Source organism: Heptranchias perlo, chromosome 7 (genome assembly GCF_035084215.1).
Source record: "Heptranchias perlo isolate sHepPer1 chromosome 7, sHepPer1.hap1, whole genome shotgun sequence".
Taxonomy (NCBI): Eukaryota; Metazoa; Chordata; class Chondrichthyes; order Hexanchiformes; family Hexanchidae; genus Heptranchias; species Heptranchias perlo.
In genome coordinates, this window is record NC_090331.1 from 721,225 (window position 1) to 748,301 (window position 27,077).

At 48.8% G+C, this 27,077-nt stretch overlaps 2 protein-coding genes across 7 annotated transcripts in view; one reads left to right on the plus strand and one right to left on the minus strand.

The window, feature by feature from the left end:
• xrcc5 (X-ray repair complementing defective repair in Chinese hamster cells 5) overlaps nt 1-22,666 on the minus strand; it is a 487,392-nt gene extending 464,726 nt beyond the window's left edge. For 2 of the 3 annotated variants that reach the window (XM_067986923.1, XM_067986925.1), the window contains exons 1-2: nt 22,560-22,649; nt 14,717-14,830 (exon numbers count right to left, since the gene is read on the minus strand). In XM_067986923.1, coding sequence (XP_067843024.1) covers nt 14,717-14,830; nt 22,560-22,577 — 132 coding nt within the window. In that variant the 5' untranslated portion in view covers nt 22,578-22,649. Of the gene's footprint in view, nt 1-14,716; nt 14,831-22,559 lie in introns of all 3 variants that reach the window. The other variant, XM_067986924.1, reaches the window with a different exon arrangement.
• Nucleotides 22,667-22,869: 203 nt separating this feature from the next.
• The window catches only part of LOC137323451 (transmembrane protein 169-like), a 76,852-nt gene continuing 72,644 nt past the window's right edge, over nt 22,870-27,077 (plus strand). For all 4 annotated transcript variants that reach the window (XM_067986929.1, XM_067986931.1, XM_067986932.1 and 1 more), the window contains exon 1: nt 22,870-22,986. The gene's annotated coding sequence lies outside the window, so the exon portion shown is untranslated. The remainder of the gene's footprint in view (nt 22,987-27,077) is intronic.

The following is a 27,077-nucleotide window of genomic DNA, read 5'->3' on the forward strand; positions in this document are numbered from 1 at the left end:
CATCTATCCATTGGTAGGAGTGACCACCACACAGTCCTTGCGGAGACTAAGTCCCGTCTTCACTCGAAGGGCACCCTCCATTACCATCATCAAGTCCCCCACCAACATCTGAACACTGGCGCACTGTGGCTGCAGTGTATACGATCTACAGGAAGCACCGCAGCAACTCGCAAAGGCTTCTTCGGCAACACCTCCCAAACCCACGACCTCCACTGTGCAGGTTCATGAGAACACCATCATCTCCAAGTTCCCCCCCAAGTCACGCGCCTTCCTGACTTGGACATATATCGCCATTCCTTTATCATTGCTGAATCAATATCCTGAAATTCCTTATGTTAACACCACTGTGAAGGAGCCATCACCACAAGACTGCAGCAGTTCAAGGAAAAGCTCACCACCACCTTCTCAGGTAACTAGGGATGGGCAATAAATACTAGTGTTGCCAGCGATGCCCACATCCCTAAAATAAATTTTAAAAAGACTTGAGATAAATAATAAAGACCTTATCACAACTGCATCTATCCACAGTCCATTCTAATAGCGGATTTAAGTTAACCTCAGCTGTCTCAGATCTGCTCCTACTCTCTTAACAGTTATTGTCTCTACATACCTTGTAAAATATTTCTTTTTGTGATTAATTTGTCTATGAATCTCTTTCACTTTTTATCCGAGCAGATATGTTTTGCTGTCCATGAGTACAGATTTAAAATAACTCTATTCTTACTCCATATTTCAGTTATTCTTCACAAGCAAAATACTGCGGATGCTGGAAATCTGAAATAAAAACAGAAAATGCTGGAGAAGCTCAGCATATCAGGCAGCCTCGGTGGTGAAAGAAACAGAGTTAACGTTTCAGATCAATGACCCTTCATCAGAATTGGAAAAAGTTTTTAAGTTAAACATTTTTAAAGCAAGCACAGAGCCAGAGAAAGGAGGGTGGGGGAAGAGGAAGGGGAGGGAAGAACAAAAGAGAAGGTCTCTGATAGGGTGGAGAGCAGGAGTGATTAAATAACAAAAGGGATGATGGTGCAAGGCAAGGAGGGTGGTAACGGGACAGGTAAAGAAACAAAAGATGGGTCTAGAGGAGCTGTAAACGGCAACATCAGAACAATTACCAGCACTTGCTGTCCAAAAATAAAACAGGAGCAGTGGTTACGATCTGAAGTTATTGAGTCCAGAAGGTTGTAAAGTGTCTAATCGAACGAGGAGGTCCTGTTCTTTGAGCTTCACTGGAACAGTGCAAGAGGCCGAGGGCAGCGAGGTCAGAGCGGGAGGGGGACGGGGATTTAAAATGGCAAGCGACTGGCAGGTCAGGGTCACGCTTGCAGACTGAGTGAAGGTGTTCAGCAAAACGATCACCCAATCTGCGTTTGGTCTCCCCAGTGTAGAACCATGATAGGGACCCCTTGTCCTCACGTTCCACCCCACCAGCCTCCATATTCAACGTCTCACTCGCCGCCATTTCTGCCACCACCAAATACATCTTCCCCTCCCCTCTCAGCATTCCGAAGGGACTGCTTCCTCCGTGATACCCCGGTCCACTCTTCCATCACCCCCAACACCTGCTCTCCTCCCCACGCGGCACCTTCCCATGCGAGCACAGAAGAAGTAAAACCTGCCCTTTCACCTCCTCCCTTCCCACCATCCAGGCCCCAAACACTCCTTCCAGGTGAAACAGCAATTTACTTGTACTTCTTTCAATTTAGTATCCTGTATTCGCTGCTCACCACGCGGTCTCCTCTACACTGGGGAGACCAAATGCCAATTGGGCGATCGCTTTGCTGAACACCTTCACTCAGTCCGCTGGTCACTTGCCATTTTAATTCCCTGTCCCACTCTGACCTCTCTGTCCTCAGCCTCTTACACTGTTCCAATGAAGCTCATCGAAAGCTTGAGGAACAGTAGCCCATATTTCGATTAGGCATTTTACAACCTTCTGGACTCAATAACGTCAGATCATAACCACTGCTCCCATTTTTTTTGGGCAGCAAGTTCTGGTAATTGTTCTGATGTTGCCATTTACAGCTCCTCTTGATCCGTCTTTTGTTTCTTTACTTGCCCGATTCTCACCCTCCTGGCCTTGCACCATCATCCCTTTTGTCATTTAATCACTCCTGCCCTCCACCCTATCAGAGACCTTCCCTTTTGTTCTTTCCTCCCTCCCCTTTCCCTCGGTCTGAACTTGCTCAAAAACTTTAACTCTTTTAAGATCTTCCAGTTCTGACGAAAGGTCATTGACCTGAAACGTTAACTCTGTTTCTTTCTCCACAGATGCTGCCTGACTTGTTGAACTTCTACAGCATTTTCTGTTTTTATCTCAATTATTCTTCTCTAACATCCCAAATTAACCTTCCCCAAATCCTCCCTCATTCTCAAAAATTCAGCTCTCCTGAAATCTGGCAGTGGCATTAAATTATTTACAGCAGTAATTTGTCTAACCAACTGAATTCTGTTAATGCAATGTTCACTAATGCCCACATGCTCCCCGCCATGAAAATCATCCCAGTGTGCCCCCTAAAGACTGAAATCAGCAGATTATTGTGCCCGGAAAACCACATGTGCAGGAAATGCTGCCAACTGCTCAAGCTCAGAGTTTCTGAGCTTGAGAGTTTCTGAGCTTGAGAGTTTCTGAGCTTGAGGGGTGGTTGGCGTCACTACGGTGCATATGGGAAGCTGAGAGTTTCGTGGATAGCACGTTTCAGGAGGTGGTCGCCTCGCAGCTAGAGAGTTCAGGCAGAGAGGGAGTGGGTGACGACCAGACAGACTAGGAGGAACAGGCAGGCAGTGCAGGAGTCACCTGATAATGCTGGTTTTTGAGTGCCACACTGAGTGTTGAATACCAGTGTGGGTGTTGACACCTTGGGAAGTGCAGTCAGGAACAAATCAACGGCATCGTGGGAGGCTCGGCTGCACGGTTGGGGGGGGGGGTAAAAGAAATACCGGTGTTATATGGGATTCGATAGACAGGCATTTCGACAACCGCCAACGTGAGTCCCGCATGGTGTGTCGCCTCCCTGGTGCCAGGGTGAAGGACATCACAGAGGGTGCAGAACATTTTCCAGGGGGGAGGGGAACAGCCAGACTTCGTGCTTCATGTGGGAACCAATGACATAGGAAGGAAAAAAGAATCGAGGTCCTGCAGTCAGAGTTTCAGGAGCTAGGGAGGAAGTTAAAAAGCAGGACCGCAAAAGTTAGTAATCTCTGGATCACTCCCAGTGCTACGAGCTGGTGAGTATAGGAATAGTAGGATAAGACAGGTTAATGCACGCCTGGAGAAATGGTGCAGGAGGGAGGGCTTCAGATTCCTGGGGCAGTGGGACCAGTTCTGGGACAGGAGGGGTTTCGTCAAGATGGACGGGTTGCACCTCAAAAGAGCTGGGACCAATGGCCTCGCAGGACAGTTAACTAGTACGGTGGGGGAGGGTTCAAACTAATTTTGCAGGGGGATGGGCACCAACATTAGAGTGGAGAAACAAGGTGCACAGAAGACTGGGAGGGACAAACAGCACAAGAGTAAAGAATAATAGTAGGAACATAGGAACAGGAGTAGGCCATTCAGCCCATCGAGCCCACTCCGCCATTTGATAAGATCATGGCTGATCTGTGATCTAGCTCCATATACCTGCCTTTGGCCCATATCCCGTAATACCTTTGGTTGCCAAAAAGCTATCTATCTCAGATTTAAAATTAGCAATTGAGCGAGCACCAATTGCCATTTGCGGAAGAGAGTTCCAAACTTCCAGCACCCTTTGTGTGTAGAAGTGTTTTCTAATATCACTCCTGAAAGGTCTGGCTCTAATTTTTAGACTGTGCCCCCTACTCCTAAAATCCCCAACCAGTGGAAATAGTTTCTCTCCATCCACCCTATCCGTTCCCCTTAATATCTTATAAACTTGGATCAGATCATCCCTTAACCTTCTAAACTTTGGAGAATACATCCCCAATTTGTGTAATCTCTCCTCGTAACTTAATCCTTGAAGTCTGGGTATCATTCTAGTAAACCTACGCTTCACTCCCTCCAAGGCCAATATGTCCTTCCGAAGGTGCGATGCCCAGAACTGCTCACAGTACTCCAGGTGTGGTCTAACCAGGGTTTTGTATAGCTGCAGCATAACTTCTACCCCCTTGTACTCTAGTCCTCTCGATATAAAGGCCAGCATTCCATTAGCCTTCTTGATTATTTTCTGCACCTGTTCATGACACTTCAATGATCTATGTACCTGAACTCGTAAGTCCCTTTGGACATCCACTGTTTTTAACTTTTTACCATTTAGAAAGTACTCTGTTCTATCCTTTTTTGATCCAAAGTGGATGACCTCACATTTGTCTACATTGAATTCCATTTGCTACAGTTTTGCCCATTCACCAAATCTATCAATATCCCTTTGTAATTTTATGTTTTCATCTACACTGCTTACAATGCCACCAATCTTTGTGTCATCGGCAAACTTAGATATGAGACTTTCTATGCATTCATCTAAGTCATCAATAAATATTGTGAATAATTGAGGCCCCAAGACAGATCCCTGCGGGACTCCACTAGTCACATCCTGCCGATGTGAGTACCTACCCATTATCCCTACTCGCTGTCGCCTTTCGGTCAGCCAACTTGATTCCATGGGCTTCCATCTTAGCGAACCGTCTCTTATGTGGAACTTTATCAAATGCCTTCTGGAAGTCCATATAAATAACATCCATTGACATTCCCCTGTCCACTACTTTAGTCACCTCTTCAAAAAATTCAATCAAGTTTGTCAGGCACAACCTACCTTTCACAAATCCATGCTGGCTCTCTCTGATTAACTGAAAATTTGAGGTGTTCAGTCACCCTATCCTTAATTATAGACTCCAGCATTTTCCCCACAACAGATGTTAGGCTAACTGGTCTATAATTCCCCGGTTTCTCTCTCTCTCCTTTCTTAAAAAGCAGAGTGACACGTGCAATTTTCCAATCTAGAGGGACGGTTCCTGAATCCAGAGAACTTTGAAAGATTATAGTTAGGGCATCTGCAATGTGCTCACCTACTTCCTTCAAAACCCTGGGATGAAAACCATCTGGTCCTGAGGATTTGTCACTCTTTAGTGCTATTATTTTCTTCATTACTGTTGTTTCACTTATGTTAATTTATCGAGTCCCTGTCCCCGATTCAATATTAGTTTTCTTGGGATTTCCGGCATGCTATCCTCTTTTTCTACTGTAAATACTGACGCAAAGTAATTATTCAACAAGTCCGCCATTTCCCCCTTGTCAATGACAATATCCCCACTTTCAGTTTTTAAGGGGCCAACACTGCTCCTGACCACCCTCTTTCTCCTAATATAACTATAAAGGTTCGTCCTATTGGTTTTGATATCCCTTGCAAATTTCTTTTCAAACTCTCTTTTTGTAGCTCTTACTATCTGTTTTGTGACCCTTTGTTGATCTTTGTATCTTTCCCATTCGCCAGGATCTGTGCTATTTTTTGCCTTTTTGTATGTCCTTTCCTTTTGTCTTATACTGTCCCTTACCTCTTTAGTTGTCCATGTCTATTTTTTTTGGCAAGTTGAGTTCTTGCCCCTCAGGGGTATAAACCGGTTCTGTATCTCGTTAAATGTTTCTTTAAACATTTCCCACTGATCATCAGTCGTTTTACCCATTAACAGATTTGCCCAGTTTACTGTGGGACAGTCTCTGTCTCATCCCTTTGAAGTCGGCCTTACCCAAGTCTAGAATCTTAGCAGCTGACTCATTTTTTCCCCTTTCAAACACTACCTTGAACTCGATCATGTTTTTTTTTTAATTCGTTCATGGGATGTGAGCGTTGCTGGCGAGGCCGGCATTTATTGCCCATCCCTAATTGCCCTCGAGAAGGTGGTGGTGAGCCGCCTTCTTGAACCGCTGCAGTCCGTGTAGTGAAGGTTCTCCCACAGTGCTGTTCGGAAGGGAGTTCCAGGATTTTGACCCAGCGACAATAAAGGAACGGCGATATATTTCCAAGTCGGGATGGTGTGTGCTTGGAGGGGAACTCAAAGGGTGGTGAGTGTCTGGAACGAGCTGCCAGAGGCAGTAGTAGAGGCAGGTACAATTTTGTCTTTTAAAAAGCATGGGTAAGATGGGTATAGAGGGATATGGGCCAAGTGCAGGCAATTGGGACTAGCTTAGTGGTATAAACTGGGCGACATGGACATGTTGGGCCGAAGGGCCTGTTTCCATGTTGTAAACTTCAATGATTCTAACGTGCAGGTGGTGTTGCTCTCATGTGCCTGCTGCCCTTGTCCTTCCAGGTGGTAGAGGTCGCGGGTTTGGGAGGTGCTTTCGAGAAGCCTTGGCGAGTTGCTGCAGTGCATCTTGTGGATGGTACACACTGCAGCCACAGTGCACCGGTGGTGAAGGGAGTGAATGTTTAGGGTGGTGGATGGGGTGCCAATCAAGCGGGCTGCTTTGTCCTGGATGGTGTCGAGCTTCTTGAGTGTTGGTGGAGCTGCACTCATCCAGGCAAGTGGAGAGTACTCCATCACACTCCTGACTTGTGCCTTGTAGATCGTGGAAAGGCTTTGGGGAGTCAAGAGGCGAGTCACTCGCTGTGGAATAACCTGCCTCTGACTTGCTCTTGTCGCCACAGTATTTATGTCGCTGGTCCAGTTAAATTTCTGGTCAATGGTGACCCCCAGGATGCTGATTGTGGGGGATTCGGCGATGGTAATGCTGTTGTATGTCAAGGGGAGGTGGTTAAGACTCTCTCTTCTTGGAGATGGTCATCGCCTGGCACTTGTCTGGCGTGAATGTGACTTGCCACTTATCAGCCCAAGCCTGGATGTTGTCCAGGTCTTGCTGCATGCAGGCACGGACTGCCTTATTATCTGAGGGGTTGCGAATGGAACTGAACACTGTGCAATCATCAATGTTATGATCGCTATTGGATAGATGTTCACACACAGTTAAGCTGTTAACTAAATATGGTTCATTACTCATTACCAAATCTAGTATGGCTTGCCCCCTTGTTGCGTCTGGAACATACTGCTGTCGAAAACTATTCCGGACACACTTAAGAAAGTCACAACCTTTCTGACAGTTGCTGGTCTGCTTTTCCCAATCTATGTGAAGATTAAAGTCCACCATTAAAACCACTATGCCTTTCTTACACGCTTGTCTAATCTCTGCATTTATACAATCTAGCACTTCACAGCTGCTGCCAGGGGTCCTATACACAACTCCCACTATGGTCTTAGATCATTTCCTATTTCTCAATTCAACCCATAAGGTCTCTGTTGGCTGCTTACCTCTCGTTATATCCTCCTTCACAACTGAAGTGATTTCATCTCTAATCACCAAGGCTGCTCCTCCCCCTCTTCAATTTTCCCTATCTCTCCTGTAGACATTATAACCTGGTATATTTAGTTCCCAATCTTGACCATCCTGCAGCCATGTCTCAGTAATAGCTATCATGTCATACCCTCCAATTTGAATTTGTGTCTGTAGTTCATTTAATTTATTCCTTATACTCCGTGCGTTTGTTTAAAGAACTCTTTGTTGGGCCACACACCCTCGCCTGTCCTTCAGCTTTGATGCTGGGTTAATCGCTTTGCACCTTTTAGTTTTCACTTTATCTGTAGTGCCTAAAGTACACTCTCTGCTGCTCTTCGCTTTTCCCTTTCACTTGTTCTTGAACAACTATTTGTATTGTAAATTTACCCTGGGTCCTCCCCTCTCTTGCTGCTTTCAACCTTACTCTCTTCTGATTCCCCGCTCAGGTTCACATACCCCTGCCACTCTAGCTTAAACCCTCCCCAACAGCTGTAGCAAACCCCCCTGCGAGGATATTAGTCCTGGAACTGTTGAGGTGCAGCCCGTCCAGCTTGTACAGGTCCCACCTTCCCCAGAATCGGTCCCAATTCCTTGGGAATCTCAATCCCTCCCTCCTGCACGAACCCTCCAGCCACGCATTCATCTGGTCTATTCTCCTATTCCTATACTCACTAGCGCGTGGCACTGGGAGTAAACCCGAGATTACTACCCTTGAGGTCCTGCTTTTTAAACTTATTTCCTAACTCCTTATATTCTGCTTGCAGGATCTCATCCCTTTTTTTACCTATGTCGTTGGTAGCGATATGTACCTCGACCTCCAGATGTTCACCCTCCCCCTTCAGAATGTCCTGCAGCCGCTCAGTGAATTCTTGACCCTGACACCAGGGAGGCAACATACCATCCTGGAATCATGATAGTCCAGAAATAGGAGGGATCAGACAGGAGGCAAATGCAAGGCAGTCTAAGATGAAATTGGAGTGCATGTGTGTAAATGCACGTAACGTGGTAAATAAGGTTGGTGAGCTGCAGGCTCAAGTCGCCACATGGGACTATGATCATAGAATCATAGAAAATTTATGGCACAGGAGGCCGCCATTCAGCCCATTGTGTCCGCGCCAGCCGAAAATGAGCCCCCAGCCGAATCCCACTTTCCGGCACTTGGTCCGTAGCCTTGTAGGTCACGGCACTTCAGGTGCAGATCCAGGTACTTTTTAAATGAGTTGAGGGTTTCCGCCTCTCCCACCTTTCAGGCAGGGAGTTCCAGACCCCCCCCCACACCCTCTGGGTGGAAAAAATTTTCCTCAGCTCCCCTCTAATCTTTCCAACAATCACTTTAAATCGATGCCCCCTGGTTATTGACACCTCGGCTAAGGGAAATAGGTCCTTCCAATCCACTCCATCTAGGCCCCTCATGATTTTGTACACCTTAATTAATTTACCCCTCAGCCGCCTCTGTTCTAAAGAGAACAACCCCAGCCTATCCAAACTTTCCTCATAGCTAAAATTCTCCAGTCCTGACAACATCCTCGTAAATCTCCTCTGTACCCTCTCTAGTGCAATTATATCCTTCCTGTAATGTTTACTGTAAACAGTACTCAAGCTGTGGCCTAACCAGTGTTTTATACGTTCCAGCATAACCTTGTTGCTCTTATATTCTGTGCCTCGGCTAATAAGAACATAGCAAATAGGAGCAGGAGTAGGCCATAGGCCCCTCAAGCCTGCTCCGCCATTCAACAAGATCATGGCTGATGATCTACCTCAACACCATTTTCCTGCACCATCCCCATATCTCTTGATGCCTTTAATATGTAGGAATTTATCCATCTCTGTTTTGAATGTCCTCAATGACTGAGCCTCCACGGCCTTCTGGGGTCGAGAATTCCAAAGGTTCGCCACCCTCTGAGTAAAGAAATTTCTCCTCATCTCAGTCCTAAATGGCCTACCCTTTAATCTGAGACTGTGTCCCCTGGTTCTAGATTCCCCAGCCAGGGAAAACATTCTCCTTACAGGGCTTGACAGGGTAGATGCAAGAATTTTGTATGTTTCAATGAGATCACCTATCATTCTTCTAAAATCTAGAGAATACAGGCCTAGTCTGCTCAATCTCTCTTCATACCACAATCCCACCATCCCAGGAATCAGTCTGGTGAACCTTCGTTGCACTCCCTCTATGGCAAGTATATCCTTTCTTAGGTAAGGAGACCAAAACTGTACACAATACTCCAGGTGTGGTCTCACCAAGGCCCTATATAATTGCTGTAAGACATCTTTACTACAGTACTCAAATCCTCTTGTAATAAAGGCCAACATACCATTTGCCTTCCTAATCGCTTGCTGCCCCTGCATGTTAGCTTTCAGTGACTCATGTACAAGGACACCCAGGTCCCTTTGAACATCAACATTTCCCAATCTCTCACCATTTAAAAAATACTCTGCATTTCTGTTTTTCCTACCAAAGTGGATAACTTCACATTTTTTAACACTATATTCCATCTGCCATGTTCTTGCCCACTCACTTAACCTTGTCTGTATCCCCTTGAAGCCTCTTTGCATCCTCCTCACAACTCACACTCCCACCTAGTTTTGTGTCATCAGCAAACTTAGAAATATTACATTTGGTCCCCTCATCATTGATATAGATTGTGAATAGCTGGGGCCCAAGCACCGATCCCTGCGGTACCCCACTAGTCACAGTCTAACCAACCTGAAAAAGACCCATTTATTCCCACTCTCTGTTTTCTGTCTGTTAACCAATTCTCAATCCATGCCAGTATATTACCCCCAATTCCATGTGCTCTAACTTTGTTCACCAACCTCCTGTGTGGGACCTTATTGAAAGCCTTCTGAAAATCCAAATACATCACATCCATTGGTTCCCCCTTATCTATTCTACTAGCTATATCCTCAAAGAACTCCAATAGGTTTATTAATAATAATAATGGAAAATAATAATAAAGGAAAGTATTCCATATGCCTGGCTACAAGGTATTCAGGGAAGATAGGAAAGGAAACAAAGAAGCTATTATGGCACTGGAAAGGTATGATGTAGTTGAGGGGTCAAAGACAGAATCTATTTGGTTAAAACTAAGAATAGAGGAGCAATTACAGGACTGGGTGTATACTATAGGCCACCAAATCGTGTGAAGGAGATAGAGGAGCAACTTTGCAGGCAAATTACAGAAAGATGTGAAAACAATAGAGTAGTGATAATGAGGGAGTTCAATTATCCCAATGTGGACTGGGACAGTAACAGTCATAGAGTCATACAGCACGGATAGAGGCCCTTCGGCCCATCGTGTCCGCGCCGGCCATCAGCCCTGTCTACTCTAATCCCATATTCCAGCATTTGGTCCGTAGCCTTGTATGCTATGGCATTTCAAGTGCTCATCCAAATGCTTCTTGAATGTAGTGAGGGTTCCTGCCTCCACAACCCTTTCAGACAGTGAGTTCCAGACTCCAACCACCCTCTGGGTGAAAAAGTTCTTTCTCAAATCCCCTCTAAACCTCCCGCCTTTTACCTTGAATCTATGTCCCCTTGTTATAGAACCCTCAACGAAGGGAAAAAGTTCCTTAGTATCCATCCTATCTGTGCCCCTCATAATTTTGTACACCTCAATCATGTCCCCCCTCAGCCTCCTCTGCTCCAAGGAAAACAAACCCAATCTTCCCAGTCTCTCTTCATAGCTGAAGCGCTCCAGCCCTGGTAACATCCTGGTGAATCTCCTCTGCACCCTCTCCAAAGCGATCACATCCTTCCTGTAGTGTGGCGACCAGAACTGCACACAGTACTCCAGCTGTGGCCTAACCAGTGTTTTATACAGCTCCATCATAACCTCCTTGCTCTTATATTCTATGCCTCGGCTAATAAAGGCAAGTATCCCATATGCCTTCTTTACCACCTTATCTACCTGTTCCGCCGCCTTCAGGGATCTGTGAACTTGCACACCAAGATCCCGCTGACCCTCTGTCTTGCCTAGGGTCCTCCCATTCATTGTGTATTCCCTTGCCTTGTTAGTCCCTCCAAAGTGCATCACCTCGCACTTTTCCGGGTTAAATTCCATTTGCCACTGTTCCGCCCATCTGACCAACCCATCTATATCGTCCTGCAGACTGAGGCTATCCTCCTCGCTATTTACCACCCTACCAATCTTTGTATCATCAGCGAACTTACTGATCATACCTTTTACATTCATATCCAAGTCATTAATGTAGACCACAAACAGCAAGGGACCCAGCACCGATCCCTGTGGTACCCCACTGGCCACAGGCTTCCAGTCACAAAAACAACCTTCGACCATCACCCTCTGCCTTCTGCCACTAAGCCAGTTTTGTATCCAAAGTGCCCTGGATTCCATGGGCTCGTACCTTCTTGACCAGTCTCCTGTGGGGGACTTTATCGAAGGCCTTACTGAAATCCATGTATACCACATCCACTGCGTTACCCTCATCCACACACCTAGTCACCCCCTCAAAAAATTCAATCAAATTAGTCAGACATGATCTTCCCTTGACAAAGCCATGTTGACTATCCCTGATTAATCCTTGCTTCTCCAAGTGGAGACTAATTTTGTCCTTCAGAATTTTTTCCAATAATTTTCCTACCACTGATGTTAGGCTCACTGGCCTGTAGTTCCCCGGTTTTTCCCTACTCCCCTTCTTGAATAATGGTATTACATTAGCGGTTCTCCAGTCCTCTGGCACATCCCCTGTGGCCAGAGGACTGGAGAACCGCTAATGTAATACCATTGTAAACAGTGTAAAGGTCAAAGGAGGGAAGGAATTCCTGAAATGTGTTCAAGAGAACTTTCTGGAACAGTGCGTTTCCAGCCCAACCAGGAAGGAAACAGGGCTGGATCTAGTTCTGGGGAATGAAGTGCGGCAGCATAGTGGTTGTGTTACTGGACTAGTGATCCAGAGGCCTGGACTAATAATCCAGAGTCATCAGTTCAAATCCCATCATGGCAGCTGGGGAATTTAAATTCAATTAATTAAATAAAATCTGGAATAAAAAGCTAGTATCAGTAATGGTAGCCATGAAACTACCGGATTGTTGTAAAAACCCATCTCGTTCACTAATGCCTTTAGGGAAGGAAACCTGCCATCCTTACCCGGTCTGGCCTATATGTGACTCCAGACCCACAGCAATGTGGATGATTCTTAACCGCCCTCTGGAATGGCCTAGCAAGCCACTCAGTTGTACAATCTCACCAGGCACGAACTGCAGCGGTTCAAGAAGGTGGCTCACCACCACCTTCTCAAGGGCAATAAATGCTGGCCTTGCCAGCGATGCCCACATCCCATGAACGAATTTAAAAAAAGGTGGAGCATGTTTCAGTGGGGGAGCATTTGGGAAACAGCGATCGTAGAACCATAGAAAGATTACAGCCCGGAAGGAGGCCATTCAGTCCATCGAGTCCGTGCCAGCTGTATGCAAGAGCAATCTAGCTAGTCCCACTCCCCTGCCCTATCCCCGTAGCCCTGCAAATTTTTCCTTTCAAGTACCTATCCAGTTCCCTTTTGAAAGCCACGATTGAACCTGCCTGCACCCCACTCCCCAGGCAGCATTCCAGATCCTAACCACTAGCTGCGTAAAAAAGTTTTCCCTCATGTCACCTTTGGTTCTTTTGCCTTGATCTAATGATCATAATATCGTTAGGTTTAGAACAGTTATGGAAAAGAACAAGGAACAATCAAATGTGAAAATGGTTTACTGGAGGAGGACAAATTTCAGTGAGTTTAAAAAGGGATCTTGCCCAGGTGGATTGAAATCAAACATTGCATAGGCAAAACAGTAATTGAACAATGGGAGACCTTCAAGGAGGAGTTGGTTCGGGTACAAAGTAGACACATTCCCCTGAGAGGGAAAGGAAGGACATCCAAAGCTGGAGCTCCCTGGATGTCTAAAGATATAGAGATTAAAATGAAACAGAAAAAGGCGGCTTATGACAAACGTAAGGTTCATAATATAGTAGAAAACCAGGCTGAATACAAAAAGTAGAGAGGAAATCCAAAAAAGGGAACAAGAGGGCCAAAGAGAGAGAGTGAGAATAGATTAGCGGCTAATGTAAAAGGGAACCCGAAAGTCTTTTATAAACATGTAAACAGTAAAACGGTAGTCAAAGGAAGCGTGGGACTGATTGGGACAAAAAGGAGATCTTTTTGTGGAGGCAGAGGGCATGGCTGAGGCACTAAATTATAGAATGGTTACAGCACAGGAGGCCGCCATTCTGCCCATTGAGCCCATGCCACCCCTTTGTAAGAGCAATCCAGTTAGTCCCATTCCTTTGCTCATTCCTCGTAGCCCTGCAAATTCTTTTCCCTTCAAGTATTTATCCGATTCCTTTTTGAAAGCCATGATTGAATCTGCTTCCACCACATGCTAGATCATAATTACTCGCTGCATAAAAAAATTTTTCTTCTTGTCGCCTTTGGTTCTTTTGCTAATCACCTTAAATCTGTGTCCTCTGGTTCTCAACCTTTCTACCAATGGGAATAGTTTCTCTTTATTTACTTTATCTAAACCCTTCATGATTTTGAACATAGCTACCAAATCCCCTCCAAGGAGAACAACCCAGCTTCTCCAGTCTATCCACAAAATTGAAGTCCCTCATCCCCAGAATCATTCCAGTAAATCTTTTCTGCACCCTCTCTAAGGCCTTCACATCCTACCTAAAGTGTGATGCTCAGAATTGGACACAATACTCCAGTTGTAGCCTAACCAGTGTTTCATCAAGGTTTAGCACAGCTTCCTTCAGCTATCCTCAACTTCAGTTATGTGGAGAGACTGGGGAAGCTGGGGTTGTTCTCCCTAGAACAGAGAATGTTAAAGGGAGATTTGATAGGTGTTCAAAATTATGAGGGGTTTTGACCAAGTAAATAAGGAGAAAGTGTTTCCAGTGGTAGGAAGGTCGATAGCCAGAGGACACAGATATAAGGTGATTGGCAAAAGAGCCAGAAGCAACATGAGGAAACTTTTTTTTTACACAAAGTGAGTTGTAATGACCTGGAATGTGCTGCCTGAAAGAATGGTGAAAGCAGATTCAATAGTAAATTTCAAAAGGGAATTGGATAAATACTTGAAGGGAAAAAATTTACAGGGCTATGGGGAAAGAGCAGGGGAATGGGACAAATTGGATAGATCTTTCAAAAAAGAGTCAGCACAGGCATGATGGGCCAAATGGCCTCCTCCTGTGTTGTATCATTCTATAACTTTCACTCCTGACATCGAGACGATGACTTCAAGCTTATCTCCAGCATTTGCAACAGCTACAAGACACAGCTTGTGACATGCCTGCCATCCGACCAGTCAGGTAAGGAATGGGAGTACAGCCTCTTAACTTTACCTTACCATAAGTCAGCATCTTGAGGAAAAATGGAGAAATTGTACACAGGAGAGTATATTTGTTACCCAGAAAGAGTAAAACTGGTTACCTGACGTTGGACAAACATCAGCACAACTTTCTTTGCTTGGTCAAATGGAGTCTCCTCCCCCAGAGGTGAGTTGCTCATTGTATGGCCCACATCCCAGCACAGCACTGTGGCACTCTGCAGAAACATCAAACAAAATAACATTGTCCCAGAAACAAAGCTAAACAGCATCAGCAACAAGAGTAAACAGCCAGAACACCATGAACACCTGATTAGCAGCATCTACTGGTTAGAATTAAGTAAAGTAATAAGAAAGGGAAGATCTGCAGGTTTTATAGCAGATAGTGTTTTTTTTTTAGTGAACCTAGGTCCCTAGTATAGTTAACATTTTCTAATTTCAACGTAATTTAAAAGGGGTAACTCAGCTAAGGCAAGTCATGGCAGCAGACCTCGCACCCGTGATATGCCCCTCCTGCAAGATGTGGGAAGTCATGGACACTACCAGTGTCCCTGCCGACCATGTGTGCGGGAAGTGTGTCCACCTGCAGCTACTGACCGATCGTATCTCGGAGCTGGAGCTGCGGGTGGACTCACTGTGGAGCATCCGCGATGCAGAGAAACTCGTGGATAGCACGTTTAGCGAGTTGGTCACACCGCAGGTAAAGGGTATACAGGCAGGAAGTGAATGGGTGACCACCAGGAAGAGTAAGAGATGCAGGCAGGTAGTGCAGGGGTCCCCTGTGTCCATCCCCCTCTCAAACAGATATGCCACTTTGGATGCTGTTGGGGGGGATGACTTATCAGGGGAAGGCAGCAGCAGCCAACTTCCTGGCACCACGGGTAGCTCTGCTGCACAGGCTGGGAGGAAAAAGAGTGGCAGAGCTATAGTGATAGGGGACTCAATTGTAAGGGGAATAGACAGGCGTTTCTGCGGCCGCAACCGAGACTCCAGGATGGTGTGTTGCCTCCCTGGTGCAAGGATCAAGGATGTCTCGGAGCGGCTACAGAACATTTTGGAGGGGGAGGGCGAACAGCCAGTTGTCGTGGTGCACATAGGCACCAACGATATAGGTAAAAAAGGGGATGAGGTCCTAAAAGCAGAATAAAGGGAGTTAGGAGGTAAATTAAAAAATAGGACCTCAAAGGTAGTAATCTCAGGATTGCTGCCAGTGCCACGTGCTAGTCAGAGTAGAAATAGGAGGATATTTCAAATGAATACGTGGCTAGAGGAATGGTGCAAGGGGGAGGGATTCAAATTCCTGGGACACTGGAAACGGTTCTGGGGGAGGTGGGACCAGTACAAACCGGACGGTCTGCACCTGGGCAGGGCCGGGACCGCTGTCCTAGGAGGAGTGTTTGCTAGTGCTGTTGGGGAGGGTTTAAACTAAAGTGGCAGGGGGTTGGGAACCTGAGCAGGGAGAGAGAGGAAAGCGTAACAGGAAGGGACAGAAGGTATGGAGTAATAGGTAAAGTGTTAAAAAAGGAAAAAGCAGGAACTAAGCGTCACAAAACAGATTTGAAAGTTCTTTATCTGAATGCACGTAGCATTCGTAATAAAATGGACGAGTTAACGGCACAAATAACTACGTATGGGTATGATCTTGTGGCCATTACAGAAACATGGCTGCAGGGTGACAACGACTGGGAATTAAATATGCCAGGGTATTTAACAATCAGGAAGGACAGGCAGGAAGGAAGGGGAGGTGGGGTGGCTATGTTAATAAAGGAAGGAATCACTGTAATACAGAGAAATGATATTGGGACAAAGCATCAAGATAATGAAACAGTTTGGGTGGAGATAAGGAATAATAAGGGAAAAAAAACATTAGTGGGCGTAGTATATAGGCCTCCTAATAGTTGCAACTCTGCTGGAAGAAGTATTAATCAGGAGATAGTCGGGGCATGTAATAAGGGAACAGCCATAATTATGGGGGATTTTAATTATCATATTAACTGGACAAATCAAATTGGGCAGAGCAGCCTTGAGGACGAGTTCATTGAGTGCATCAGGGATGGATTTCTTGAGCAGTATGTAACTGATCCTACAAGGGGGCAGGCAACCTTGGACCTGGTCCTGTGTAATGAGTCAGGATTAATTAATAATGTCCTAGTTAAGGATCCCCTTGGAACGAGCGACCACAACATGGTTGAATTCCATATCCAATTAGAGGGTGAGAAGGTTGATTCTCAAACAAGCGTACTGAGCTTGAATAAAGGAGACTATGATGGTATGAGAGCGGAATTGATTAAAGTGGACTGGGAAAATAGATTAAAGGGTAAGACGGTACATGAGCAGTGGTGTTCATTTAGGGAGTTATTTTACAACTTTCAAAATAAATATATTCCACTGAGGAAAAAAGGGTGTAAAAGAAATGACAGCCACCCGTGGCTAAGTAAAGAAATCAAGGATAGTATCCGACTAAAAACAAGGACATATAAGGTAGCCAAACTTAGTGGGAGGATAGAAGATTGGGAATTCTTCAAAAGACAGCAAAAAGTAACTAAAGGATTGATTAAGAAAGGGAAGTTAGATTATGAAAAGAAATTAGCAAAAAATATAAAAACAGATAGCAAGAGTTTCTATAGTTATATAAAAAGAAAAAGGGTGGCTAAGGCAAACATAGGTCCCTTAGAGGATGAGACCGGGAAATTAATGGTGGGAAACATGGAGATGGCAAAAATGCTGAACAAATATTTTGTTTCAGTCTTTACAGTAGAGGACACTAAGAATATCCCAACACTGGACAAACAGGGGACTCTCGGGGGGGAGGAGCTAAATACGATTAAAATCACTCAAGAGATGGTACTCAGTAAAATAATGGGACTCAAGGTGGATAAATCCCCTGGACCTGATGGCTTCCATCCTAGGGTCTTGAGGGAAGTGGCAGTAGGGATTGTGGATGCTTTGGTGATAGTTTTCCAAAATTCCCTGGACTCAGGAGAGGTCCCGGCAGATTGGAAAACTGCTAATGTAACACCGTTATTTAAAAAGGGTAGTAGGCAGAAGGCTGGAAATTATAGGCCAGTTAGCTTAACATCTGTGGTGGGTAAAATTTTGGAGTCTATTATTAAGGAGACAGTAACGGAACATTTAGATAAGCATAATTTAATAGGACAAAGTCAGCATGGCTTTATGAAGGGGAAGTCATGTCTGACAAATTTGCTTGAGTTCTTCGAGGATATAACGTATAGGGTGGATAAAGGGGAACCAGTGGACGTAGTGTATTTAGACTTCCAGAAGGCATTCGACAAGGTGCCACATAAAAGATTATTACTTAAGATAAAAAATCACGGGATTGGGGGTAATATTCTGGCATGGGTGGAGGATTGGTTATCAAACAGGAAGCAGAGAGTTGGGATAAATGGTTCATTTTCGGACTGGCAACCAATAGCCAGTGGTGTTCCACAGGGGTCGGTGCTGGGTCCCCAACTCTTTACAATCTATATTAACGATTTAGAGGAGGGGACCGAGTGCAACATATCAAAATTTGCAGATGATACAAAGATGGGAGGGAAAGTAGAGAGTGAGGAGGACATAAAAAACCTGCAAGGGGATATAGACAGGCTGGGTGAGTGGGCGGAGATTTGGCAGATGCAATATAATATTGGAAAATGTGAGGTTATGCACTTTGGCAGGAAAAATCAGAGAGCAAGTTATTTTCTTAATGGCGAGAGACTGGAAAGTAGTGCAGTACAAAGGGATCTGGGGGTCCTAGTGCAAGAAAATCAAAAAGTTGGTATGCAGGTGCAGCAGGTGATCAAGAAAGCCAACGGAATGTTGGCTTTTATTGCTAGGGGGATAGAATATAAAAACAAGGAGGTATTGCTGCAGTTATATAAGGTATTGGTGAGACCGCACCTGGAATACTGCATACAGTTTTGGTCTCCATACTTAAGAAAAGACATACTTGCTCTCGAGGCAGTACAAAGAAGGTTCACTCGGTTAATCCCGGGGATGAGGGGGCGGACATATGAGGAGAGGTTGAGTAGATTGGGACTCTTCTCATTGGAGTTCAGAAGAATGAGAGGCGATCTTATTGAAACATATAAGATTGTGAAGGGTCTTGATCGGGTGGATGCAGTAAGGATGTTCCCAAAGATGGGTGAAACTAGAACTAGGGGGCATAATCTTAGAATAAGGGGCTGCTCTTTCAAAACTGAGATGAGGAGAAACTTCTTCACTCAGAGGGTGGTAGGTCTGTGGAATTTGCTGCCCCAGGAAGCTGTGGAAGCTACATCATTAGATAAATTTAAAACAGAAATAGACAGTTTCCTAGAAGTAAAGGGAATTAGGGGTTATGGGGAGCGGGCAGGAAATTGGACATGAAGCTGAGTTCGGATCGGTCAATGCCCTGTGGGTGGCGGAGAGGGCCCAGGGGCTATGTGGCCGGGTCCTGCTCCGACTTCTTGTGTTCTTTAGATTTGTGGTTGGGATCAGATCAGCCATGATCTTATTGAATGGCGGAGCAGGCTCGAGGGGCCGATTGGCCTACTCCTGCTCCAATTTCTTATGTTCTTATGTTCTTAAAACAGCCTCGTGAGTTTATCCTTTTCAATCCCTTAACCCTTTACATAGATTTTTCATCTTTTGTTGAATTTCATAACCTTAAGACACAAGTGAGCCAAAGTTGTATCAATAAACAGAATTTCTGCCGGATGATGTTGAGCTATACAGGTTAAGGAGCTTCCAAATTACAGATCTCAGTTGGGGCCTCAGCACCCCGAAAGAATCCCCACTCTCTAACCTTCTCCTACGCAATTAAGAGCCCTTTAACTAACCTCCACCCTGTGGTCTGGAACTCCCTCCTGAAACCGTATCTCTCCATCTTTAAAGCCTTTTCAAAACCCATCACATTTCAATCAGTTTTACATCACTCTCAAATATTATGCTGTGTCAATCCCTTTACTGCCCCTCTGTAAAGTGCCTTCTGATATTTCCAAGATTACAAGAGCTGTATAAAGGCATGTTACTGTTGGAAGTGCAATTGCTGATGTGGAGCAAGGACCACTCAGACCTACCTGCCAAACCCTCTATGGTGCAAGGCCGCTGGCCAAGAGCTGCGGTGCCCCTGAAACCACGACCAGGAGCTTAACTCCCCCAGGAAAGAAAGATCAAGGGGAGGAAACCAAACCCAATCTTCAAACAGCCACAGGGCACGCTCCATCTCCCTAATCCTCCTTCCCCCTCTCTCCCTCCCTCCTGTCCTCCGTCTCATCCTCCCTCCATCTCCCTCTCATCTCAGTCTGTCTTTTTCCCTCCTTCTCCTCCTCCCTCTGGTCACAGAATCATAAAATCATAAAAAGGTTACAGCATGGAAAAGGCCATTTGGTCCGTCAAGTCCATGCCAGCTAGTTCCACACCCCCACCCTATCCCCATAGCCCTGCAAATTTTTTACTTTCAACTACTTATCCAGTTCCCTTTTGAAAGCCACGATGGAATCTGCCTCTACCACCCACCATGGCAGTGCATTCCAGATCATAACCACTCGCTGCGTAAAAAAGCTTTTCCTCATGGTATCTTTGGTTCTTTTGCCAATCACCTTAAATCCATGTCCTCTGGTTCTTGACCCTTCTGCCAATGGGAACAGTTTCTCTCTATCTACTCTGTCTAGACCCCTCATGATTTTGAACACCTCGATCAAATCTCCTCACAACCGTCTCTGTTCCAAGAAGAACAATCCCAGCATCTCCAGTCTATCCACGTAACTTAAAGTTCCTCATCCCTGGAATCATTCTAGTAAATCTCTTCTGTACCCTCTCTAAGGCCTTCACATCTTTCCTAAAGTGCGGTGTCCGGAACTGGACACAAAACTCCAGTTGTTGTTGAACCAGTGTTTTATAAAGGTTTATCACGACTTCCATGCTTTTGTACTCTATGCCTCTATTTATAAAGCCCTGGATCCCGTATGCTTTTTTAAACCGCTTTCAACAATTTGTGCACATATACCCCCAGATCTCTCTATTCCTGTGTCCCTTTTAGGATTGTGCCCTCTAGTTTATATTGCCTCTCCTCGTTCTTCCTACCGAAATGTATCACTTCACATTTTTCTGCTGTCACGTGTCCGCCCATTCCACCAGCCTGTCTATATCCTCTGGAAGTCTATCGCTATACTCCTCACTGTTCACTACCCTTCCAAGTTTTGTGCCATCTGCAAATTTTGAAATTGTGCCCTGCACACCCAAATCCAAGTAAATAATGTACATCAAGAAAAGCAGCGGTCCTAGTACCGACCCCTGGGCAACACCACTATACACCTCCCTCCAATCCAAAAAACAACCGTTCACCACTACTCAGTAAAGGAAGATGTAGTTGAGATACTGGTTGGGCCAAAAATTGATAAAGAGGAGGCACTAGAAAGGCTAGCTGTACTTAAAGTAGGTAAGTCACCCAGTCTGGATGACTTCCTAGGTTGCTGAGGGAAGGGTGGAAATTGCGACAGTGCTGGCCATAATCTTCCATCCTCCTTAGATACAGGGGTGGTGCCAGAGGACTGGAGAATTGCAAATGTTACACCCTTGTTCAAAAAAGGGTGTAAGGATAAACCCAGCAACTATAGGCCAGTCAGTTTAACCTCAGTGGTGGGGAAACTTTTAGAAACAATAATCTGGGACATGCTGCTACTGCCCCCTTTATTCCATGGGCTTCAATCTTGATGACAATTATTATTATGCGGCACTTTATCAAACACTTTTTGAAAGTCCACATACACCACATCAACCAAATTGCCTTAATCAACCCTTTCTGTTACCTCATCAAAAAACTCTATCAAGTTAGTTAAACATGATTTGCCTTTAACAAATCCATGCTGGCTTTCCCTAATCCATCCACACTCGTCCAAGTGACTGTTAATTCTGTCCCAGATTATCGTTTCTAAAAGTTTCCCCCACCACTGAGGTTAAACTGACTGGCCTATCCAATCTTTCCTCAAAGCTAAAATTCTCCAGCCTGGCAACATCCTCGTAAATCTCCTCTGTACCCTCTCTAGTGCAATCACATCTTTCCTGTAAAGTGGTGACCAAACCACACCGCTCAGTATCCTCCCATTTATTATAAGAAATAGAGCAGGAGTGGGCCAATCGGCCCCTCGAGCCTGCTCCGCCATTCAATAAGATCATGGCTGATCTGATCCTAACCTCAAATCTAAATTCATGTCCAATTTCCTGCCCGCTCCCCGTAACCCCTAATTCCCTTTACTTCTAGGAAACTGTCTATTTCTGTTTTAAATTTATTTAATGATGTAGCTTCCACAGCTTCCTGGGGCAGCAAATTCCACAGACCTACTACCATCAGAGTGAAGAAGTTTCTCCTCATCTTAGTTTTTATTGTGTATTCCCTTGCCTTGTTTGCCCTCCCAAATACATTACCTCACACTTCTCTGGATTAGAATTCCATTTGCCACTTTTCTGCCCACCTGACCAGTCCATTGATATCTTCCTGCAGTCTACAGCTTCCTCCTCACTATCAACCACACGGCCAATTTTTGAATCATCTACAAACTTCTTCATCAAGCCCCTACATTCAATTCCAAATCATTAATACATGCCACAAAAAGCAAGTCACCCTCTTCACTTCACCTGACATACAATGGATCCATCCCTCCCTGTCCTTATTTAAGTTGTAAACAATTTTACAACACCAAGTTATAGTCCAGCAATTTTATTTTAAATTCACAAGCTTTCGGAGATTTTCTCCTTCCTCAGGCAAATGTTTCAAGATCTCCCCCCCCTCTCGAGATCTTGAAACATTTGCCTGAGGAAGGAGAAAATCTCCGAAAGCTTGTGAATTTAAAATAAAATTGCTGGACTATAACTTGGTGTTGTAAAATTGTTTACAATTGTCAACCCCAGTCCATCACCGGCATCTCCACATCATTTAAGTTAGTTTGAATTTAAATCAATCCTTACTTTCCACGCTCGCGCCATGTCCGAGCTCGAGCGACGCGCTGCTTCCAGGTTCAACGTCACTTCCGCCGCCCCGCCCCGCCCTTAAACGGTGCAGAAACCGACTGCGGTGATTGGCCGGTTTCCAGAGTTCGCGCGACCCACGGACCCGCCCCGACACCGGCAGGCGCCGCCCGGACCCGCCCGAACCCGCCCGACACCGGCAGGCGCCGCCCGGACCCGCCCGAACCCGCCCGACACCGGCAGGCGCCGCCCGGACCCGCCCGACACCGGCAGGCGCCGCCCGGACCCGCCCGAACCCGCCCGACACCGGCAGGCGCCGCCCGGACCCGCCCGAACCCGCCCGACACCGGCAGGCGCCGCCCGGACCCGCCCGACACCGGGGGTCATGTAGTCGCGACATACCCCGGACACAGCGCGAGCAGCCGAGGTAAGCAACGGATTTGAATTCAAACTAATGGAAATATCAGGCAGTGAGCCTGACACCGGGGATGAAGGGGAAGGGAGGGAGGGAGAAGATGAGAGGGGGGGAGATGATGAGGAGGGAGGGAGGGAGGGGGAGATGATGATGAGGGAGGGAGGGAGGGGGAGATGATGAGGGAGAAGATGAGAGGGGGGGAGATGATGAGGGAGGGAGGGAGGAGGGGGAGATGATGATGAGGGAGGGAGGGAGGGGGAGATGATGAGGAGAAGATGAGAGGGGGGAGATGATGAGGGAGGGAGGAGGGAGGGGGAGATGATGAGGGAGGGGGAGATGATGAGGGAGGGAGGGAGGGGGAGATGATGAGGGAGGGAGGGAGGGGGAGATGATGAGGGAGGGAGGGAGGGGGAGATGATGAGGGAGGGAGGGAGGGGAGATGATGAGGGAGGGAGGGAGGGGGAGATGATGAGGGAGGAGGGAGGGGGAGATGATGAGGGAGGGAGGGAGGGGGAGATGATGAGGGAGGGAGGGAGGGGGAGATGATGAGGGAGGGAGGGAGGGGGAGATGATGAGGGAGGGGGAGATGATGAGGGAGGGAGGGAGGGGAGATGATGAGGGAGGGAGGGGGAGATGATGAGGGAGGGAGGGGGAGATGATGAGGGAGGGAGGGGAGATGATGAGGGAGGGAGGGGGAGATGATGAGGGAGGGAGGGAGGGGGAGATGATGAGGGAGGGAGGGAGGGGGAGATGATGAGGGAGGGAGGGAGGGAGGGGAGATGATGAGGGAGGGAGGGAGGGGGAGATGATGAGGGAGGGAGGAGGGGGAGATGATGAGGGAGGGAGGGAGGGAGGGGGAGATGATGAGGGAGGGAGGAGGGGGAGATGATGAGGGAGGGAGGAGGGGGAGATGATGAGGGAGGGAGGGAGGGAGGGGGAGATGATGAGGGAGGGAGGGAGGGAGGGGGAGATGATGAGGGAGGGAGGGGAGAAGATGAAGGGAGGGAGGGGAGAAGATGAGGGAGGGAGGGGGAAGATGAGGGAGGGAGGGAGGGGGAGATGATGAGGAGGGAGGGGAGATGATGAGGGATGGGAGGGAGGGGGAGATGATGAGGAGGGAGGGAGGGGGAGATGATGATGAGGGAGGAGGGAGGGGGAGATGATGATGAGGAGGGAGGAGGGGGAGATGATGAGGGAGGGAGGGAGGGAGGGGAGATGATGAGGGAGGGAGGAGGGGGAGATGATGAGGGAGGGAGGAGGGGGAGATGATGAGGGAGGGAGGGGAGATGATGAGGAGGGAGGAGGGGGAGATGATGAGGGAGGAGAGGGGGAGATGATGAGAGGAGGAGAGGGGGGATGATGAGGGAGGGAGGGGAGGGAGGGGGGAGATGATGAGGGAGGGAGGGGGAGATGGGAGGGAGGGGGAGATGATGGGGAGGGAGGGAGGGGGAGATGATGAGGGAGGGAGGGAGGGGGAGATGATGAGGGTGGGAGGGGGAGATGATGAGGGAGGGAGGGGGAGATGATGAGGGAGGGAGTGAGAGAGGAGGGAGGGAGATGATGATGAGGGAGGGAGGGAGGGGGAGATGATGATGAGGGAGGGAGGGAGGGGGAGATGATGAGGGGGGAGGGAGGGGAGGGGGAGAGATGAGGGAGGGGAGGGGAGATGATGAGGGAGGGAGGGAGGAGATGATGAGGATGGGAGGGAGGGGGAGATGATGGAGGGAGGGAGGGGGAGATGATGAGGGGAGGGAGGGGAGATGATGGGGGAGGAGGGGAGAAGATGAGGGAGGGGGAGATGATGAGGGAGAGGAGGGAGGGAGGGAGATGATGAGGGAGGGAGGGGAGAGGAGATGATGGCGGGCCGAGGGAGCCGGGGGGCAGATGACTGGGGAGTGGACGGGGCAGATGATGGGGTGGGAGGGGGTGTTGTTGTGGGTGGGTGGGTGGGGGAGTTGTGGTGGGTGGGTGGGGGGGTGTGTTGTGGGTGGGTGGGTGGGTGGGGGTGTGGTGTGGGTGGGTGGGGGTGTTGTGGTGGTGGGTGGGTGGGGGGTGTTGTGGGTGGGTGGGTGTTGTGGGGGGGTGGGGGTGTGTTGTTGTGGTGGGTGTTGTGGGTGGGTGGGGGTGTGTTGTGGGGTGGGTGGGGTGTGGTGGGGGTGGGTGGGGGTGTGTGGGGGTGGGTGGGGGTGGTTGGGGGTGGTGGGGTGTTGTGGTGGGTGGGTGGGGTGTTGTGGTGGTGGGTGGGTGGGGGTGTTGTGGGGTGGGTGGGTGGGGTGTTGTGTGGGTGGGTGGGGGGTTGTGGTGGGTGGGTGGGTGGGGGTGTGGTGGTGGGTGGGTGGGGGTGTGGTGGTGGTGGTGGGTGGGGGTGTGTGGTGGGTGGGTGGGTGGGGTGTGGTGGTGGGTGGGTGGGGGTGTGGTGGTGGGTGGGTGGGTGGGTGGGGTGTGGTGGTGGTGGGTGGGGTGTTGGTGGGTGGGGTGGGTGGGGGTGGTGTGTGGGTGGGGGTGGGGTGGGGGGTGGTGTGGGGGGTGGTGGGTGGGGGTGTGGTGGGGGGGTGGGGTGGGGGTGTGGTGGGGGGTGGGTGGGGTGTTGTGGTGGGTGGGTGGGTGTTGGGGGGTGGGTGGGGGTGTTGTGGGTGGGTGGTGGGGTGGGGTTGTGGTGGGTGGGTGGGTGGGGGTGTGTGTGGGGTGGTGGGGGGTGGGGGTGTGGTGGTGGGGGGTGGGTGGGGTGGGTGGTGGGTGGGGGTGGGTGGTGGTGGTGGTGGGGGTGGTGGTGGTGGGGTGGGTGGGGGTGTGGTGGGGTGGGTGGGTGGGGGGGGTGTGGTGGGTGGGTGGGTGGGGTGGGGTGGGGGGGTTGGTGGTGGTGGTGGGTGGTGGGTGGGGGTGTGGTGGTGGTGGTGGGGTGTGGTGGTGGGGGTGGTGGGTGGGGGGGTGGTGGGTGGGTGGGTGGGTGGGTGGTGGTGTGGGTGGTGGGTGGGGGTGGGTGGGTGGGTGGGTGGGGTGTGGGGTGGGTGGGGGGTGGGGTGGTGGGTGTGGTGTGTGGGGGTGGGTGGGTGGTGGGGTGTGGTGGGTGGGTGGGTGGGGGGTGTGGTGGGTGGGTGGGTGGGGTGTGGGTGGTGGGTGGGGGGTGGTGGGTGGGGTGTGGTGGGGTGGGTGGGGTGGGGTGGTGTGTGGTGTGGGGGGTGTGGTGGGGGTGGGGGTGGGTGGGGGTGGTTGGTGGTGGGTGGGTGGGTGGGGGTGGGTGGGTGGGTGGTGGGTGTGGGGGGTGGGTGGTGGTGGGTGGGGGGTGGTGGGGGGGGGGTGGTGGGTGGTGTGGTGGGGTGGGTGGGTGGGTGGGGGGGTGGTGTTGTGGGTGGGGGGGGGTGTGTGGGGGGGTGGGTGGGGGTGGTTGTGGGGGGTGGGTGGGGTGGGGGGTGGTGGGGTGGTGGGGGTGGGTGTGGGGGTGGTGGGGGGGTGGGGGGGTGGTGTGGTGGGGGTGGGGGTGTTGTGGGGGTGGTGGGGGGGTGGGGGGGTGGGTGGTGGGGTGGGGTGTGGTGGGTGGGTGGGGGGTGTGGGGGGTGGTGGGTGGGGTGGGGGGGGGTGGGGGTGGTGGGGGGTGGGGGGGGGTGTTGGGGTGGGGTGTGGGTGGTGGGTGGGGGGTGTGGGGGTGGGTGGGGGGTGGGTGGGGGGGGTGGTTGTGGGTGGGTGGGTGGGGGGTGTGGTGGGGTGGGGGTGGGGGTGGGGTGGTGGGTGGGGTGGGGTGGGGTTGTGGGTGGGGTGGGGGGGTGTGGTGGTGGGTTGGGGGGGGTGGGTGGTGTGGGGGTGTGGTGTGGGGTGTGGTGTTGTGGGGGTGGGGTGGGGTGTTGTGGGGTGGGTTGTGGGTGGGGTGTTGAGTGTGGGTGAGAGAGATTATTATTAGGTGGTGGTGGTTTTGTGTGTGTGTTATGTGATTGGGAGGAAGAAAGAATGAGGAGAAGAGAAGATGAGGAGAGAAAGAAGAAGAAAGATGAGGAGAGAAGAAAGAAAGATGATGAGAGAAAGAGAAAGAAAGATGATGATGAGAAAGAAGAAGAGAGAGAAAGATGATGATGAGAAAAAGAAGAGAAGAGAAGATGATGAGAAAAAGA